The 19,757-nt window shown below is 36.3% G+C and overlaps 1 protein-coding gene across 1 annotated transcript; it reads right to left on the minus strand.

The window, feature by feature from the left end:
* Positions 1–11,723: 11,723 nt before the first annotated feature.
* On the minus strand, positions 11,724–12,668 carry LOC122731424 (olfactory receptor 480-like). The gene has a single exon (XM_043971528.1). The coding sequence runs from the start codon at positions 12,660–12,662 to the stop codon at positions 11,724–11,726; it is 939 nt and encodes a 312-aa protein (XP_043827463.1). The 5' UTR covers positions 12,663–12,668.
* Positions 12,669–19,757: the final 7,089 nt, after the last annotated feature.

A 19,757-nucleotide genomic window follows, 5' to 3' on the forward strand; every position in this document is an offset into this window, starting at 1 on the left:
ATCTGATATAGGTTATATATGTACAATTGATGTGGGGATGAATTTGATTGATCAAATTGATCATGAGACATCCCAAAGAATTACAAGATTCAGTGACTCAGTTTCCCAAGTTTTATTAAAATACTGTGAGGCCACAGGTGATGTGTTTGGGGGGGTAGATTTAATTGATCAAATTGATCGTGAGGTGTCCCAAAGAATTACAACACTCAATGACTCTGTTTCCCAAGTTTTATTGGAATACTGTGAGTGACCACAGGGAGACCACCACAGAGGTGTCTCAAATAGGGGGGAAGAAGAATAATTATATTTATAGTGAGAAAAAGTGGGTTATCTCCTCATTATCTTAATCTCCTCCTTGTGGGAGGTTCATGGGAGGGCTTATCCTTATTTGGACTTCCAGTGGTCCTAAAACAATTTCCAAGGTGGGCACCTTTTTCCTTGGAGGTGTGTTTTTGGGGTTTACATGTCATAAGGTGAACCTAAGGACACATTTTGTCCTTTCTGCACATGTTCATAAAGACATGCTTAGACTTGTCAGAGCCAGAGGGTCTCTCTGTTTATGATATCTCTTTACTTTAAGATGTGATCTCTAGGTGTCCTGTCATCTAAGAATATTGAGTATTGATGGTCCCTGGCTACAGTCTAAGCTTCTGTTGATAGCATTGGTTGATGAGGACTTGAACCCTGTGGTTACTATAAGAACACAAACAGTTTCTCTGTTAACCCTTTTAGGTACTATTGATCAAATCTTAGGTTATCTGTTAACCCCTTTTAGCTACAGTTGAAGGCTCAAGTCTTAATTAGAGCTCAGGTCTTAAGTTATCTGTTAACCTTTTAGCCTCCTCCATCACAATCATATTAAACATATTTCTGCATTAGTCATGTTGTGAAAGCAGAATCAGAACACAAGAACAAAAAGTAGAAACAATATGGTTCAATTTGCATTCAGAATCCACAGTTCTCTTTTCTGGATGAGGAGGACATTGTCCATCATGAGCTATTTGTAATTGTCTTCCATCATTGCACTGCTTGAGAAGAGCCAAGTCTATCACAGTTGATCATCACACAATGTGGCTGTTACTGTGTACAGTGTTCTTCTGGTTCTCTGGAGCTGAGACTGGTCCTCTACATCAAGACTTTTTTTTTTGGTCGGGACAATGAGGATTAAGTGACTTGCCCAGGGTCACACAGCTAGTAAGTGTCAAGTATCTGAGCCCAGATTTGGACTCAGGTCCTCCTGAATCCAGGGCCAGTGCTTTATCCACTGTGCTACCTAGCTGCCCCTATATCAAGACTTCTTAAACTTTTCCCACTCGTGACCCCTTTTCACCAGAGAAATTTTGTGGAGAACCCAGGGGGCTCTCTGTCACCCCTCTGACTAAGTTCCCCCTCCCCAGATTCAGGTCATAGTCACTGAAGCAGCAAGAGTTTCCTGGGAGAGTTTTGTGGTCAAAGCTTGAATTGCAGAGACAATGCTTGGCTGGTCTCCTAAGGTCAGAAGAGCTAGTTGTGCTAACCTTGCCCTGTTAAGGCTTGGAACAAGTTCTGTCATGTCAAGGCTGAAAGGTTGAAAAATTACTCTTATTCTCTTAGAATTATTCTTGCAGAGACTTTATTTGATTTTTTTGGTGGTTTTTTGCTTTAAATACTGAGCTATCCTAAATAAAGTTCACACATAGTTATTCACCCACAGGGTGGTGCTGATGTCAATTATTTATCATCTCCGATCCTCAACTCCTGTCTTCAGTCTGAACCCTCGACCCTGACAAAATTTTTATACAATCCCAGGCATATAGGTATATTAAATAGTTATACATAACCTTTTACTGTTGCCAACTTTTTTCACAACCCCCCATATTCAGTTATGTAACCTCATACAGGGTCCTAACCCACAGTTTAAGAAGCTAGGCTCTACATACTACATCTGCTTAGTGCCTTTGCTGCTTCTGCCTTATCTAAATACTTGATTTAAAAGGGGGGAAAAAGATCTTTGAGGATGTCACTTTAAAAATGTAGGAAGGTACACCAGAAAACAAAATCTTCAAATTGATCTATTATACCATGTTTAAAATGAAGCATTATACTTACAAATGAAGAGCATGGGAAGATGAATGGGGCAAACATTTTCTTATTTTAAGGGATTCTTTGTTGTAAGGCATGGCTTTCTGGCTGGAAGTGTTAGAAGAAGTATACTGCTGTAACACCTCCTCAGGGTGTCCTCGGTCAACCCCAACTTATTTTGTCAATTTGGGTTCTCAAAAGATAGCTGAAGATTTTTCTCCTTGGTATTCTTTTTTTGTTTTTTTTAGTGAGGCATTTGGGGTTAAGCGACTTGCCCAGGGTCGCACAGCTAGTAAGTGTTAAGTGTCTGAGGTTGGATTTGAACTCAGGTACTCCTGACGCCAGAGCTGGTGCTCTATCCACTGTGCCATCTAGTTGCCTCTCTCCTTGGTATTCTAAAGGTAACCCTGAGGAATTGTGGCTTCTTAAACTACTTCTCTTGAATTCCATTTCATGTTTTCTCCCCAGTATCATTAAGCCAGATGATATCAATTAACTTTTACAAAGGGATATTTAAGAAGGTACAAAAACAGTAGCTACAAAAACATCTCCTCTCCAAATAGGGACACAGTCCCCTCTGTATTCACTAGGTCATAGAGGAGAGTGGGTTTAAATTTGAAATGTTTGATCTAAAACATTTCCTGCCCTCTATTTAGGGGTACACTCTCCCTTCTGCACATAGACAAGGTCCCTACAGAGAGTGAATTAAAACTTAAAGTACAAAGGTACTGAGGCACATATATAGGAAATGCTTTATGAGTCCCTACCATAGTTGCTTCTGAGTATGGCTTTGCCAATGGATGAATCAATCCTTTGCCCTGGTGAGCTACCTCCTAGAGAGATCTGGGTCAAGCCACAGTTGGGCTGAATCATGCAGGATTCTCAGGATTGCTTTCTCACCAAACTCAGCTATTACTGCTACCAGCTCTGGTGGTCTCTGCTCTTGATAGTGATATAGGAGGCAAAAAAGGGGTTAACAGAAAAACCTAAGACCCAAGCTCTAATTTAAATTTGAGCTCTAAGAGGCATTCAGACCTCAGTTAATGGATAACTTAAGACTTGAGTCTTCAGTAATACAAGTCAGGGCCTAGGTTCTTGTTACCCACATTAATCACCACGATAACAAGAACATACAGAGGCAGGTCATAGAGACCTTAACTATAACAATGATACACTGACAGGGTATAGAAATTCATACTGATAAATGTAAATATTTTGAAACTAGACATGAGAATCAAAAGATGACATGCGCAGAAAATGCCAAATTTGTCCCCAGATTTACCTTATGACATGAAAACCCCCAAAACACACCTCCTTGGAAAAGGGTACCCACCTTGGGGGTTGGCTCAAGACCCCAGGAACTCCAAATTAGGATAGGCCCTCCCCTGTACCTCCCAAAGGTGGAGATTATCATAATTCGACTGATAATCAATTTATCCATAGTATGAATATAGCTGTCTTTTCTTTCACTTTTTGAGAGATACCTTTCCACTATTCTGGTTCTCTCCCTGTGGTCACTCACAGTATTGCAATAAAACTTGAGAAACTGAGTCACTGAGTCTTGTAATTCTTTTGGGATGACTCATGATCAATTTGACCCCAAATTCTATCCCACATCAATAAATACCTACTGCCTAAATGGGTACAATAGCCATTAATTTATAAGTAGCAATATTTTAGAAAACTCAGTCTGGCCCCCAATAATTTAGCTAAAAAAAAATCTAGCCACAACAATAATTTATATAACACAAAGGACTGGAAACTCACTGGTCAGGACCCTATTATATTAGGAAATGATGGAGATGTAAGAGCAAAAGATATAAATAAAACTTTTAAAAAAGGAAATTGAGATTTGCTTTTCATCCTTCCCTAACATATGCAAGTAGCAGCTTTTGAAAGAACTCCACTTGTTTACCTAGAGAAGACTGAATGTTACATGCTTCCTATCTTCAAGTATTAAGAGGGGTGTCCTATGAAAGAGGAAACAGATTTATTTAATACCTTATAAGGCAGAACTAGGATCAACAGGTAAAACAAATTTTGGCTCAACCTAATGAAAAAACCCTAATAATTAAAATTGTTTAAAGTGGAAAAGTTAATGAAATTAATGAATTCCACATCACTGGAGGCTTCATGCAAAGGCCACTTTGTCATGCTCTTAGGGTAATTGTTTCATGTGCATTGAATTGTATGACCACTGAGGTCTTTTCTAGCTCTAAGATTCTATGATGTTTGGTCATATAATTTATTCAAGGCAATGACTGCTAATATTAAAAGCAAATAATAAGGACAACCTGTCTTTTCCAGTGTTCGTTTATTGTAGTTATTGTTGTTACCATCTCTTTATTACTCCTATGAAAATTGGAATGCCACCTTCTGCTGGGAGGGACATTGTGAGCTCTGGCCTGAAAAGAAACCATGTGGCTTTGGCTCCTTGAGATTAAGGACTTTTCCATTTTTTTTTTTCTTTTTATATCCAGTAAGACTCAGAGTTGGGATTTAAACTCAGCTCTCCTGACTTCAAGTACAATTCTCTTTCCACGACATCAAACAAGAAATATATCAGTGGAATTCCTCCAGCCAAAGCCTCTATTTGAGAAATGAAATCAATGACCTATGTATATATGGAGAGCTTTACCTATGTTTCCTTACCTAATCACATTCTCTCAGGCACTTACTATTTGTAGTGAGGTTTCAGGATGTATGATATAACTTGTGGTAGATTAAAATTTTACTTATTAACATGCTGTAATAATGCTCCATATAATTTACTTCCAAATCCTTGATTTTATATGGCACTACAAGGGACCAAAAATATGAAGAACAAAATTAGAATTGAATCATTCATTTAAATGGAGACACAGAGAGAGAGGGGGGGGCAGAGAGGGAGAGGGAGAGAGGGAGAGGGAGAGACTGAGACAGAGAAATATTAAAGCTTCATGTACAATTGAAATCAATACAAAGTCTGGCATGACAAGGGGAATCAGCAGGCCTTCTTGAAATGAGTGCCTACTGATGCAAGAGGATGATAATTTTAGATTCCAAGTCATTATCTTTGCATGGCAACACTGTATTTGTCTTGAGTTTAGTAGCATTTGGGATATCACCATTTAAGCACCTTGACTCCAAATGTAACTTACATTGTTAAAATTCTATTTCAAATCTGCTGGGATTGAGAAAATTGCAAGCATAAAGATGGGTTGTGTGAGAACTTCTCTAAAATCTCTGGGACCTTCATTTATTTTTCCTTGTCTACATTTATCCAGGAATTATTTTTTTTAATATAGTATTTTATTTTTTTCCTGTTATATGTAAAGATAGTTCTCAACTTTTGTTTATACAAGCTTTCCAATTTCAGATTTTTTCTCCCTCCCTCCCCTCCCTCCCCCCTCCCCTAGGCAGCAGGTAATCTGATATAGGTTATATATACATAATAACATTAAACATATTTCTGCATTAGTCATGTTATAAGAGAAAAATCAGAGCAATGACGAAAAACCTCAAAATAGAAAAACAACTATCCAGGATTTTTTTAAAGTGCAAAAGAAGATGAGATAGCAGCAGACTCAAACTCATATGATCTGCTATGAAAGCTCTCAAAAATTGTTCTGTGATCAAAATGTAGCAATTGTAGTTGTGACAATATTGACTAGGTATTAAATCTTTTCCTCATCACCTAACCAGATTCATTTTAGTCAAGCTATAACCCATACTGAGGCTCAAAGACCATCTCTAAAACTCAGCTTAGTAGAAATTGCATATCCTGGAATAGAGGTATTATTCACAGTTAGGACAATCATGCATGTGTTAAGGTAGTGTTGTCAATCTTTTCAAGGTTTCTGATACAATTTCCCTAGAATATAAGGGCATTTATGATGCATGACATACATATATTTCTCAAAAGACAATTGACATGATGAGTCAGCTGAGGGTCAGGAGATAAAGATCATTCACACTTTGATCATAGAAGGGGAAAAGTGGTTCTGTAGCTTGGTAATATGATTTGGTCTTGTGCCCTCTTCCTTTGAAACAGAATCTTGAAAGGCCTTCCTCAAAAAAGACCTTCAAGTATGTTACCCTAACATGTCACAGAACATGGTTGGACAAACTGGAGCTTGGGTAATCAACTGCTTTATATCTCACATTTATATTTGTGTATAAGTATATTAAGTAGAATTTCATTTGAATGAATATTTTTGGAGAGAGGGTCAAGTTAAGGAGGAAATCAAGATGAAGAATCCAATGTGTGGGGATTTTTGAGCCTTGCAAGGTATGACTTACTGGATCCACATCCATAGACAGGAACCCAGGAAGATAGTAGAAAAATATAAAGTCTAGGAGATGTGAGTAAATTGGAGAAAATAAGGTGGATTCTTAGGCCTGGAGCTTTCTAGGGGCTTTTCTTCTTGTTCAGTTTGGCTGATGCACCATATCTGAAGCTGAGATTGCCATTCAGTGCCTTGCTCAGATCCAAAGCTGCCATTTCAGATGTAACATAATTTTTGTTTTATGAGATAATGTTATCTGAAGCTGGCAATTATATTTCAAGCCTTTGGATTCTTTCATTTCTTACTCTTGACCTATATTTCCCAACATAGTTTTCACTCTTCTCACCTATGCTTATTTTTACATCAAAATAACAATTTTAAATTACATGGTCTTATTGAGTTGTTTGCTATATTTCCCTACTGCCTTGTTCTTTGTAAAATATTTTATGTTTATTTTTATTTTTTCTCAATTTCATGTAAATAAACATTTTAACATTCCTTTAAAGAAAATCTGAGCTCCATATTTTCTTTCTCCCTTCTTTCCCTTTCCCCTAAACGAGAAGGTAAACAATTTTATGTAGATTTTGCATTTGCAGTCATGCAAAATATTTCCATATTACCATGTTGTGAAAGAAAATACAGGGCTAGGTATAATAGTGGATAGAGCACTGGCCAATCACAGAAAAAGTGATTGACACAGAGCCAAAGGGCCAGGAGGATCTGAGTTCAAATCTAGCCTCAGATACGTGACACTTACTAGCTGTGTGACCCTGGGTAAGTCTGATCTGAAGAACTAGAAAAATATTAATTGTTTATGGGCAGGTTGAACTAATATAATAAAAATGACAATTACACCTACATTTACTTATTCAATGCCATACCAATTGAACTACCAAGAAATTATTTTATACAGCTAGAAAAAAAATATCAAATTCATCTGGAAGAATAAAAGGCCAAAAAAGCAAGGGAATCCTGTGTGACCCTGGGCAAGTCACTTAACCCCAATTGCCTCACTAAAAAAAAAAAAAAGCAAGGGAATCAATGAAAAAAAGATGTGAAGGAAGATGGCCTAACTATACTACATCTCAAACCATTTTACAAAGTAGTAATTATCAAAATAATCTGGCACTGGCTAAGAAATAAAGTGGTGGATAGGGCAACAGATTAGGTATATAATATACAGTAGTAAATGACCATAGTAATCTAGTGTTTTAGAATCCCAAATATCCAAGAACTCACTATCTGATAAAATGAGCTGAGAAAACTGGAAAGCAGTTTGGCAGAAACTAGGTATAGACCAAAATCTCTCATCCATGTACTGAGATAAGGTCAAAACTGATACAAGATAAAGCTATAATAAATGATCATGAGCAAATTAGGGGAACATGGAATAGTTTACCTGTATGACAAAACAAGATAAAGAGCATTATGTGATGTAGAATAGATAGTTTTGGATGCAAAACTAGTACAGCCTAAATTAGAAGTTGTAAGGGGCTAAAATTCTAGCTAGAATGTCTAAAATCTAGTGAGTGGTCACCTTAAATTAGAAGCTTTAGCAAGAGTTTAAACTTTTAAGCATTTTATTAAGGTGCATTAGAATCTAGTGATCAAAGAGAAAGAGGCCAAAATGCCTTCATCTATTTATCTAACGGAGGCAGCATCTCTGCTCCGGCCAAGCTGAGGTCCCAGGCAAAAAGACCTCACTCGATCCTTCCTCCTCCCAGAAGCCTCTTGCGAAACAGGAAACAGGGCCATCCACATACACATAGCTCCAAGCTAATTGGTTGGCAGCCCTGATTGACAGAACTAACAGGCGGCTCTACAGATGAAAGTTCTGAACACCAAAGTCACATGGCTTCCAAATCACATGCTCTCTCCTCATGGCAGAGTCTCCCCGCAATATCTCTCCAGCAGGGGTGCCATTTCAATTCTCACAAAGGAAAGCAGAAAATTGGGGGAAATTTTTAAATAAAGGACTCATTTCTCAAATTTATAGAGAACTGAATCAAGTTTATAAGAATACAATTCATTCCTCAATTGATAAATATTCAAAGGATATAAACAAGCAGTTTTCAGAAGAAGAAATCAAAGCTATCTATAGCCAAGTGAAAAATCACAATTGATTAGAGAAATGCAAATTAAAACAACTCTGAAGTACCACCTCACAGCTATCAGATTAGCTAACATGAAAGAAAAGAAAAATGACAAATGTTAGAGAGTATGTGGGAAAGTTTTGGACACTAATATAACCATTGGTGGAATTGTGAACTGATCCAACTATTCTAGAATGCAATTTGGAACTATGCCCAAAGGGCTATCAAACTAAGCATATACAATGAAGAGCAAAACAACTATTGCAGGGCAGCTAGATGGCGCAGTGGTTAAAGCACCGGCCCTGAATTCAGGAGTACCTGAATTCAAATCCAGCCTCAGACACTTGACACTTACTAGCTGTGTGACCCTGGGCAAGTCACTTAACCCCCATTGCCTGCAAAAAAACAAAAACAAAAAACAAAAAAAACCCCCCAACTATTGCATCCATACGTCCAAAGAGATAAAAGAAAAAGGAAGAGGACCTGTATGTATAAAATATTTGTAGTTAGTTTTGTGTGGTGGCAAAAAAAAAATAAATTGGAAATTGAGAGAATGGCCATCAATTGGGGGATGGCCAAACAAGTTGTGGTATGTGATTATGATATAATTGTGATGAAATAATGGGATTTAGCAGATACTCAAGGACCCACCTGGAGATTAATCTAGACTGATTGAATCAAGTGAGAGTGATTGACTGATGATTAGCCTACTTCAAGTTAACTGGATTGTAATCAGTCCCATTATTTCATCACATAATACAATTATGCTTTAAGAAATGAGGAGCAGGATGGTTTCAGAAAAACCTGGAAAGACTTACGTAAACCAATGCAAAGTGAAGTCAGAAGGAGAATGACTGAAGTGAGTGAAGGAGAACATTGTATATAGTAACAGCAATATTGTAAAATGATCAACTGTGAATGATTTAGCTATTCTCAGCAATACGATGATGTAAGACAATTCAGAAGGACCTATCATGAAGAACGTTACCCACCTCCAGAAAGAACTGATGGGAATCTGAGTTAGATCACAGCATATATATATATTTTTTTGGGGGGGGGAGGGAAGTCTGTGCTTTCTTTCACAACATGACTAATATGGAAATACATTTTTGTATGACTGCAAATGTATGCCATATCAAATTGATTGCATTCTTAATGAGAGGACAGGGGAGGGAAGGTAGGAGAGAATTTGGAAATCAAAATTTAAAAAAATGTTTAAGTGAAAGTTAAATTTTATTAGTTGTAGTTAGAAAAAAATAAAATATCTTTTAAAAATTAGGAAGGTGACAATTCCACTGAATTCTTTTTCTTTCTTGTGGGGCAATGAGGGTTAAGTGACTTGCTAGTAAGGGTCAAGTGTCTGAGGCCAGATTTGAACTCAGGTCCTCCTGAATCCAGAGTGGGGGCTTTATCTACTGCACTACCTAGGTGCCCAATCCCACTGGATTCTGCCTTTATAAAACTAGATATGGAACACTATGTTCAGTCCTGCCCTCATTTTAGAAAAATATTGAAAATCTGGAGAGCATCTATCTGAGGATAATCAAGTTGGCTGTCAATCAACAAAGATTTTAAAGGCTTACTACATGCCATGATATATACTCCAACTTGTAATACAAAGAAAAACAAAAGGCAGTCCCAGCCTTCCAGGAATTCAGAATCTGTTGGGAGAGATACCAAGTAAATAGCCAGGTTCATACAAATTATAGACAGAGTAGATGAACAGTAATCTTAGAGAGGAAGTTACTATTAGCTAGAGAGGAAATACTTCTGGCTGAACATGGGATTTGAAGTTTCTCTTGAAAAAATCCTGGGAAACTAAGTGGCAGTGGTGGAGGCACAAAGCATTTCAGGCACATGAGACAGGCAGTGTAAAGACAGAAGATGAAGTGTCATGTTTGGGGAAAGGCAAATGTTTCAGTATAACTAAACTGTACAATGCATGGATAGGAAGAAAGTGGGAAAAGAGGGAAGAGGCGAGGTTGTGAAGATTTTTATTTTATTCTAATTATTTTTTATTGATATCATTTGTTTTAACATGACAAATTTCTTCTAGTATCTCTTCTTCCTTACTCCTCACAAATAGCTATCTCATAGAAAAGGAATCTATTTCTTCTAGTATATTATGCCACAAAGATGGTCATTGATAAAAGGAAAATTCCCATATACTCCAAAATTGTTATAACACCACTTTTATGGTAGAAAAGAAGTAGAAAAAAAGCATAAGCCCAACAATTGAGGAATGGCTAAACAAATTGTGGCATATGCACATATGGGAATATTATATTAATGAAGGAAAGATTTACATGACCTGATACAGAGTTATGATTAGTATAACAGGTAAAACAACATACGCTATGAATTTTGTTGTTCAGTCTTTTCAGTCATGTCTGACCTCTGTGACCCCATTTGGGGTTTTCTTGGCAAAGATACTAGGTTGCTCTGCCATTTTCCTCTCCAGGTCATTTTACAGATGCTGAAACTGAGGCAAATTGGGTTAAATGCTTGCCCATGGTCATACAGATAGTAAATGTGTGAGGCCAGATTTGAACTCAGAAAGATGAGTCTACTCTACTTCACCACCTAGCTGGCCACACAATGAATATAACAATGTAAATGGAAAGAACAAGCCCCCCAAATCGATAGAAAATGAGGCCTGTAAGAGTCCAAAAGAAAATCACAGAGCCAAAGAAGAGTTACGAAAAGACACCTCACCCTAGTCCTTGCAGAGGTGGGAGGTCAATATTTTTGGAACATTGCATGCATTTTCATACCTTTGTAATCAAATTAACAAATTTAATTCATCAAAATGAAATTTAAAAAAATTGTTGTTGTTGAGTCATTTCACTTGTGTCCAACACTTCATGATCCCATTTGGTGTGTTCTTGGCAAAGATGTTGGAGTTATTTGCAATTTCTTTCTCCACCTCTTTTTTGGGGGAGGGGGGCAATGAGGGTTAAGTGACTTGCCCAGGGTCACACAGCTAGTAAATGTCAAGTGTCTGAGGCTGGATTTGAACTCAGGTACTCCTAAATCCAGGGCCGGTGCTTTGCCACTGCGCCATCTAGCTGCCCCTCTCCACCTCTTTTTACAAAGGAGGAAACCGAGGCAAAAAGGGTCAAGGTACTTGCCTTTCCTAAACCCATTTATTGATTTCACTTAATCATAAACAATATATCAATAGAATATTAGATCCTTCATGTAAGAGAATGTTTCATCTTCATCCTTGCATCCCTGAAACTGAACATAGTACCTGAAATATAGTATGTACTTAATAAATACTCATTATATTGAGTTGAATTCATGAAAAAAGATGTTTCCTATTCATTAGTTTTTTTAGGGCACTTTTTACTTCATTGTTCCTTAGACTATAGATCAGAGGGTTCAACATGGGGATCATAACAGTATAAAAAACAGACACCATTTTATTCTCATCACTTGAGTAGCTAGACTTAGGCAATACATAATTGAATGTACCAGTCCCATAGAGCAAAGTGACTGTTGTGAGGTGGGAGGTGCAAGTTGAGAAAGCTTTGGATCTCCCCTCAGTGGTGCTTATCTTCAGGACAGAGAAGAGGATGCATACATAAGAGATTATGATAACCAACACTGTGATCATAATTATTGACCCAGCAGAGGCAGCAGGAAGAATTTCAGCAAGATTATCTTGGGAGGTAGAAAGCTTCAAAAGTGGTGAATAATCACAGAAAAAGTGATTGATCTTATTGGGTCCACAGAAGGACCGATTTAATAAGCAACCAGTGAAGATCCAAGCATTCATACAACCAGCCATGTAGGATGTGATGAGTAACAGAGAGCAGATCCTAGGAGACATGTTGATCGAGTAGAGTAAGGGATTACAGATGGCCACATATCGATCATAGGCCATCACAGCCAGCAGAAAGCATTCAGTAGTCCCAAAGATTGCTGTAGAACAAAATTGGGCCACACAACCTCCCAAAGGGATTGAGGTCTTATCTGCAAGGAAGTTGATGAGCATGAGAGGTGTGACAGATGAGGAATATCCAATATCCACAAAAGCCAAGTGACTGAGGAAAAGGTACATTGGAGTGTGAAGTTGGGAGCTATTTCTGATTAATATGATTATGCTAAGGTTACCAACCACAGTGACAGCATAGACACCTAGGAATATCACAAAGAGGATGACATGAAGGGTTGGATCATCTGTTAACCCCAAAATAATAAATTCTGTCACAAAAGTGCAGTTATTGCCTGACATCTGTCTTGGAAAGAGTGCCTGTTAAAGAGAAGGAAAGGATATTAAAACAAAATACAAGATTAAGCTTTGTATATGTCTACTGATGTATTCTGGAAACTTCTTACATGCCACTTTTACTATCTTACTCCAATACTTTGTTCCTAATCACCATGGCAGGTTGCTCACAAACAAAACAGAGATTAATATATTTATAGCCTCCACATTTTTCTCTGTGAACCAACAATACTCTATGATTTGCCAGTTTTGTCATTTTAACATTGTGAAAAAGCCTGTAAGACTATAGAAGATATTTGAATTCTCAACATAGGAACTTTCTTAACTATATGCAGAGATTGTATCCAAAGGTGTAAATGCTGTTCTGCCAAGTAATCACCATTGTTAATCCCTTCCAAAGAAACCAAATCTTCTTTGTGATCCCTCATGTCTCACAGAACAATTTTCCACATTTGAAGATGTTATGTACCTCAAGCTAACTGACTATGAAGAAAGTCCTAGTTTCCAAGATGATTCTTGTGCTCTGAAATAACAAAAGAGAAGGAACAGGGAATCTGGATTCTAAGTCTTTTCATTCTATTTTGCTCCTAGAACTTGACATTACTGAAAAGGGTTATCATTAGGTGAGATATTGCTAGCCTGAAAGATTATGGGATGTTTCCCCTGGGAACCTTTGCTATTTTGGGGTAAAACAATGGAAAGCATTGCTCACCCTGCTGTAACCATATCCTGTTTTCATATTTGTTCTTTCAATTGCAGAATAGCTGAGGAAATTGTGGCATAAAAATTTTGTAAATAAACAGTGTCATTAGAAATGATGAATATGACTGCTGTGATAATTTAAAAATTGAGACATAGTTTCTAGGTAATTTATTAATTTTATTAATAAGGCCATCAGATTATTAATAAAAGGATGGTCATTGGCCATCTTTCTCAGTTTATATATCCTTGAAACAGTAGGTGCTCCATCAAACAGAAATCAGAACTAATTGGTTACCATAACTGGAGGTGTGTGATATTGAAGTGAAGGACTGAGGGTGTCTTTGATTGGGAAAGTCTCTCTATATGATGTCATCAATTCAAAGAATGATGACCAACCCAGACTAGACTGAGAGCACAATAGCTTTCTCCTGGGTGCACAAAAGTGAATCCAAATCTGTAAGTAACAAAGGTCAAGACTAAATTACAGAATTAGTAAAAAGGGGAGGGGGGGAGATCTGAATCTCCCCATGATACCTGCTATTAATAATTATTCCTCACAATCCCCCATTTGATTCTAATTGAGAGACAAAGTCTCCTCAATAAATCACTAAAAGATATTACAAACCCTTTATCAAAGAGTCTTAACTAGGGGGTTTATGATGGATAACAATGTGAAGAGGAAAAAGGGAAAGATGGATGGCACTTTGACAAAATCAAAGAGGAGCAGTCCAATTTAATAAGTAGACCTTCCAAATTACAAAGTACAAAGAGAAAAGGTAAACAGCAAAATAAATTCACATATGTATCTCCTTCTGTTCCTCTGGGAATATCTGATGCAGTCCTGTGGTTTGAGAGTGGTCTCAGAGCAATTCTTCCCTAGCTCACTGTCTTCTTAGACTCAGGTCACTTGTAGAGATCCTCTTACTGAGTTAAAAAGTCTCCTCCAAAATTGATCTTAACACAACTTTAAATTTTTTTTTTTGCTAATAACAAGGTCAGATAATGAAAGTTAACTTAAACCATGTGCCTCTATTATTGGAAAATGGAATTTTGGAACATTTTAGGCCAGGGAATTTTTGATTGTAGGTTGTCCAATTGTTATGTGTATATTTTATATATGATATATGTATATTAATAAATCAATAATTTTATGTTATTCTATTATACAGAATGGATTTTATTGTATATTATATAGTTATATATTATATATGTATGTGTATATAAATCTATGTATATAAAAGAAACTCAGGCACAAACAGAAAATTAGGGCCCAATTTTTATATTTGACATTATTCAATGCCCCATTAGGAATATGAGATTCCACTAGGAAATCTCAGAATCCTTTTTATAATAAAATGGACTCAAATGCAAAAATGAATTCTTGTAAAAGTTGCCATATTAACTTCACCTGTAACAACAGGTTCAGGGATGATATACAAAAATAAATTGAGTAATTTTACAACTGTATATCAAATAAGTTATTTATAGTAAAACAGTTTCAACTTCTAGCCATGTTCAAATGAATAACTTCTAACAAAACTGGATGTCTCTTTACAAGATAGACCACAAGCCATTCCTCTTCTGAGATAACTAATTGTGCTGATATTGTTTTCCTTAACACAGAACTGAGATGATTATGATATTAACTAAATAACAATCATATCCTGGTTTTACAAGACTTTGCATTAATTGCTTAATTATCCCAATACCATTATGAGAAACTAAAGAACCTTAACTTACACAGGAATATATAGGTAGTAACAGATATCAAGGCTAAATATTTAATTCTTAGTTGTTTGGAATATAGAAAGGACTAAAATAAATCTTATACCTGCATCTTACTATAGTAACTCAGATGTGCTCCAGTATTAGTCTATAAGATACATATTTAATATTATGCTCATACTGATAATGTAACTTGAATATAGAAAATTGTCATAAAAGAATAAAAGGGACATAACTATACAGTAAGGGAATAATGCTTCCCTAGCTTCATGTCAATTCCAGGCAAAAGTTATGTAGATGGCCAATTTCATTGAGTCAGGCTTAAAGTCAGCCAGATGGTGTATTTTCTATTCCAAGAAATGTCATGTTCAGGAAATTGAGTGAGGAGAATCCTAACTTAGCCCTTTAACAACAGTCATTCCCCCAGCATTTCGCATGATAACTCTACCTTCATTTTATGTATGTAAAATATATATTGCTTGTTGCTGGTATCATTGATTCATTGGCTCAATAGCATTCCTTGATGATCATACTTGGAGTTAAGCTCAGAATAATGTCAATTAACAGTCCCATAATGTCTTTTTGTTTCATTTTGTTTTATTTTTTTGGTGAGGCAATTGGGGTTAAGTGACTTGCCCACGGTCACACAGCTAGTAAGTGTTAAGTGTCTGAGGTCAGATTTGAACTCAGGTCCTCCTGAATCCAGGGCCAGTGCTTTATCCGATGCGCCACCTACCTGCCCCCATAATGTCTTAAATAACAAATTCCAGCAGAGTTTCAGATGGTTCAGCCCTCAAGAATCACATATCCTAAATAAGTATTGATTATAGTTTCACATTGGTAACGATAAGAAATTCATTGCAGAAAAATCACATCTCAATATGACTAGTACTCATGCTAAGTAGAATTTTTTTATACCTAAATTCAACATTGTACAATGATTTTGCTTTAAGATGCTTAATAACAAACAATAAAAACTTGGGATGGGATGTATAAATATGATAACCTCAAATTGTATATAAATTAGACAGTGTTTCATATAATAGTATATAGTAAGATATATACAGTTATTAACCACCTTCAAATGGACATCAACACAGACCAGGGCTTCTTAAACTTTTCCCACTCATGACCTCCTTTCACCTGAGAAACCTTTATGTGACCCCAGGTATATAGGTATATAAAATAGTATACATAATATTTTACTCTTGCAAATTTTTCATGACCTCCCACATTCAGTTATGTGACCCTATATGGGGTCATGACCCACAGTTTAAGAAGCTAGGACATAGACTACTACTGCCAGAATCTCTTTAAACATCTTTAAGGTGACTCTTAATTAGTTTGCATGTATTTTTTACATGTCTTAATTCCAGATTAAATAATGAACAAGTAAAATCAGATTTCCCATTAAGTTGACACAAAATAGTTATAAGCTATTAGTCCTTACCAACAGAACTATCTGCATTGAAATCCAATTTCTTAAAAGCAAAAGAGGTTACTGACTTTAAGCCCACAACATAATAGATTTACGTCTATGTTTCACAAGCTTGTTTATCCTTGTTTAATTTTAATCATCTCATTATACTTATACATATGACAGGTTCCAACACCAATTTATCTCTTGTTTACACCATGAAGTGACAGCAAATCCAGACAAAAACAGCAAGATCTTTCCCATTTGCAGCTTATTACAGTAAATTTAGATGTTTTAGCATTAATTTAATAACTAATAGATTGAGTATTACAATAACAAACTTCTACTTTGTCCACCCTGATAGTAGAAATTTGCTATGAGAGTTATAAGCAGGGACATAGTTATAACAGCATCAAAACTGGTCCTGAAGTTGAAACCACTATAAGTAGCCTAGTATATGGAACCAAGTGGAAATATTTTTTATATGGGAAAATGAATTAAGAAGAGTCCACCTTAGCCTTTTCAAGGTAGCCTCCCTACCTTATTCTCAGGAACACTAGTCTTAGATCTCAGATGTTTCTTCCATTGAGCTGCTGACTGCTGATGGTCCTCTTAAAGCACCTATTTAAGGATGGTCCAAGCACACAACAAACCTAAGAATTAAACTCAAAAAGAATTTTCAGGGTTCCAGAAAAGCTTTTCCCTCAGACAATAAAGTCTTACTAATCAGGGTAGGTTTGGACATAATTGTTATCAATATCATATTATTGTAATAAATTAGCTTACAAATAAAATTTAGTAGGCCTGGAAATCACACAAAAGATCTTTTACTTAAACATATACAAGTTTTGGGTTTTTTACAAAAGATTTTTTTAACTTAAATGTTTCTTCCTAAAAGTATTTCTCTTTCTTAAAAACAGCTTAAAAGTTATCTTGATGTTATATATATATATATATATATATATATATATATATATATATATATATATATATATATATATATATATATATATATATTTGGTAAGGCAATTGGGGTTAAGTGACTTTCCCAGGGTCACACAGCTAGTAAGTGTTAAGTGTTTGAGGCCAAATTTGAACTCAGGTGCTCCTGACTCCAGGATACATGGTGACAATTCCCAGCTCTGTATAAACTAGGATCTACTGCCTCCTCCTTTACCTTTGAGTGTTACCAGATAAGGAGCTGTCTTAAGCATCAAGTTCCAGTATCTACTCCCCTGAGAATTCTAAGCTGGCTTTTACTAGGAAATACATAAGTTTACAATACAGTGTGAAATCACATGTGTTATCATTTTACATTTCAAAACTCTTCACTATCATCCCCTATTGTCTTAGCAAAAATCTCTGAAAAAAGATAGTCCTTTACTCCAGAGACAACCTTTCTACTTGTTCCATTAATCTCATCCCTCTTATTTCAACTCTAAGCTTTCCCACTGAAAACTCCCTTTCAATTTTCAATGTTTTTATCTATGTGCTTCTTCCTACAAATAGGCTCAGATCTTTCCAATTCTTAAAAAACTTTCATTTGGCCCTGGCATCTTTTCAATTATCATATTTTATATCTTACCTTTCCCAGTCAGATTGGGGTGGAGATTGTGCCTTTGTTAAATCCACTCACTCCCTCTCCTCCTACTCACTTTTTAACCCCTTCCGATCTGATTTCTGGCCTCATCACTCCACTGGAATTCTGTGGATAATTATTAATTTCTAAATCCCAACATTTTTTATCTTCATTTAAATTCCAAGGTAGGGATTGTTTCAAATTTTGTATTTGTATCATTTTTGTTGTTTAGTCATTTTCAGTCATGTCTGACTCTTTGTGACCCCTATTGGGGTTTTCTTGACAAGATAGTGGAAGGAAGTGGTTTGCCATTTCCTTCACCAGCTAATTTTATAGATGAGGAACTGAAGCAAACTGTTAAGTGACTTGCCCAGCATCACATGTAGTAAGTCTTAGAGACCAGATTTGAATTTAGGAAGTCTTATTGATTCCAGCCTGGGCACCCTAATCATTGTGTCACCTAACTGTTCTATTTGTATTATTAGCACCTAGGAAAATGCCTGAAGAATAGTAGGTGTTTAATAAATACTTGTTGATTGATTGATTCTTGGCCTCTACCCAGAACATGACAAGGTAGACCATCTACTCTTCATGGATACTTACTCCTCTTGAGTTTTTATGACACTGATTCTGCTAGTATTAGTATTGCTCCTACCTGGCTGACCTTCCCTTCTCAGCCTCCTTTGGCAGACTTTTATCCTTGTGCTGCCTTGCTAATTATACATGTGCCCCTTGGATCTGCCTGGGTCCTCTTCCTCTTTCTATACCTTCTCAATGAGCTCATAAACTTCACATTAACACCTCCATTTAGATGACTACTAAGTTTGTGTGTGTGTGTGTGTGTGTGTGTGTGTGTGTGTGTATGTGTATGTTCAGCTCTGAGCTCTAATCTACTCATTACTAGTATTTAAATATTTGTACCTAAATAAACTCATTAGCTTCCACAAATACCATTAATATCTCCACTTAGATGGCTACCAAATACTTATCACTAAACTCCAATCCACACATAAATAATAGGTGGACATTTATACCTTAATGTCCCAAAGAGATTTCAAGCTCAACAAGTACAGAAGAGAATTTATTTTATCCTTAACCTTTAATTTGAAAACTGCTCATCTCCATAATTTTTTATTTCTTTTCAGGGCTCCACATCTTTCTAGGTACCCTGGTTTGCAATCCTGGAACCAATCTCTACTCTTCTCTCCATTTTCCCTTCCACAACCAGAAAGTTGCCAAATCTAGTCACTTCTACATCATATATCTATATATAGATATATACACACATACATATATACATACATACATACGCACACGCAGTTCACATTTCCTCTCTAACTCAGGTTTGCTTCTCCTCTCACTTGGACTATTTCAAAAGCATCTTAATTAGAAGTCCAGTTTCTCCTTCCTCTAAACTATCTTCTAAAAACTTACAAAAATGATCTTCTGAAAGCAAATGACTGACCATGTCATTTGCTTACTAAAGCCTTGAACAGATCCCTTATTGCCTTAAGAACAAAACAATAATTCCTCAGCTTGCTATTTAGAATTATACACAATTGTAATCCAGTCTCCCTCTAAAGATTTTTTTTCACTTTATTCTCTTGCACATGCTCTATGTTGCAGCCCAACTGGCCTATTGTCTGCTCCCCAGATTCAGAATTTAATTCTCATCTCT

This window comes from Dromiciops gliroides, chromosome 6, assembly GCF_019393635.1.
Source record: "Dromiciops gliroides isolate mDroGli1 chromosome 6, mDroGli1.pri, whole genome shotgun sequence".
NCBI lineage: Eukaryota > Metazoa > Chordata > Mammalia > Microbiotheria > Microbiotheriidae > Dromiciops > Dromiciops gliroides.

What these genes read in the sequence shown, in the direction of transcription:
- LOC122731424 (XM_043971528.1), bottom strand. Translation starts at nt 12,662, where the DNA reads ATGTCAGGCAATAACTGCACTTTTGTGACAGAATTTATTATTTTGGGG.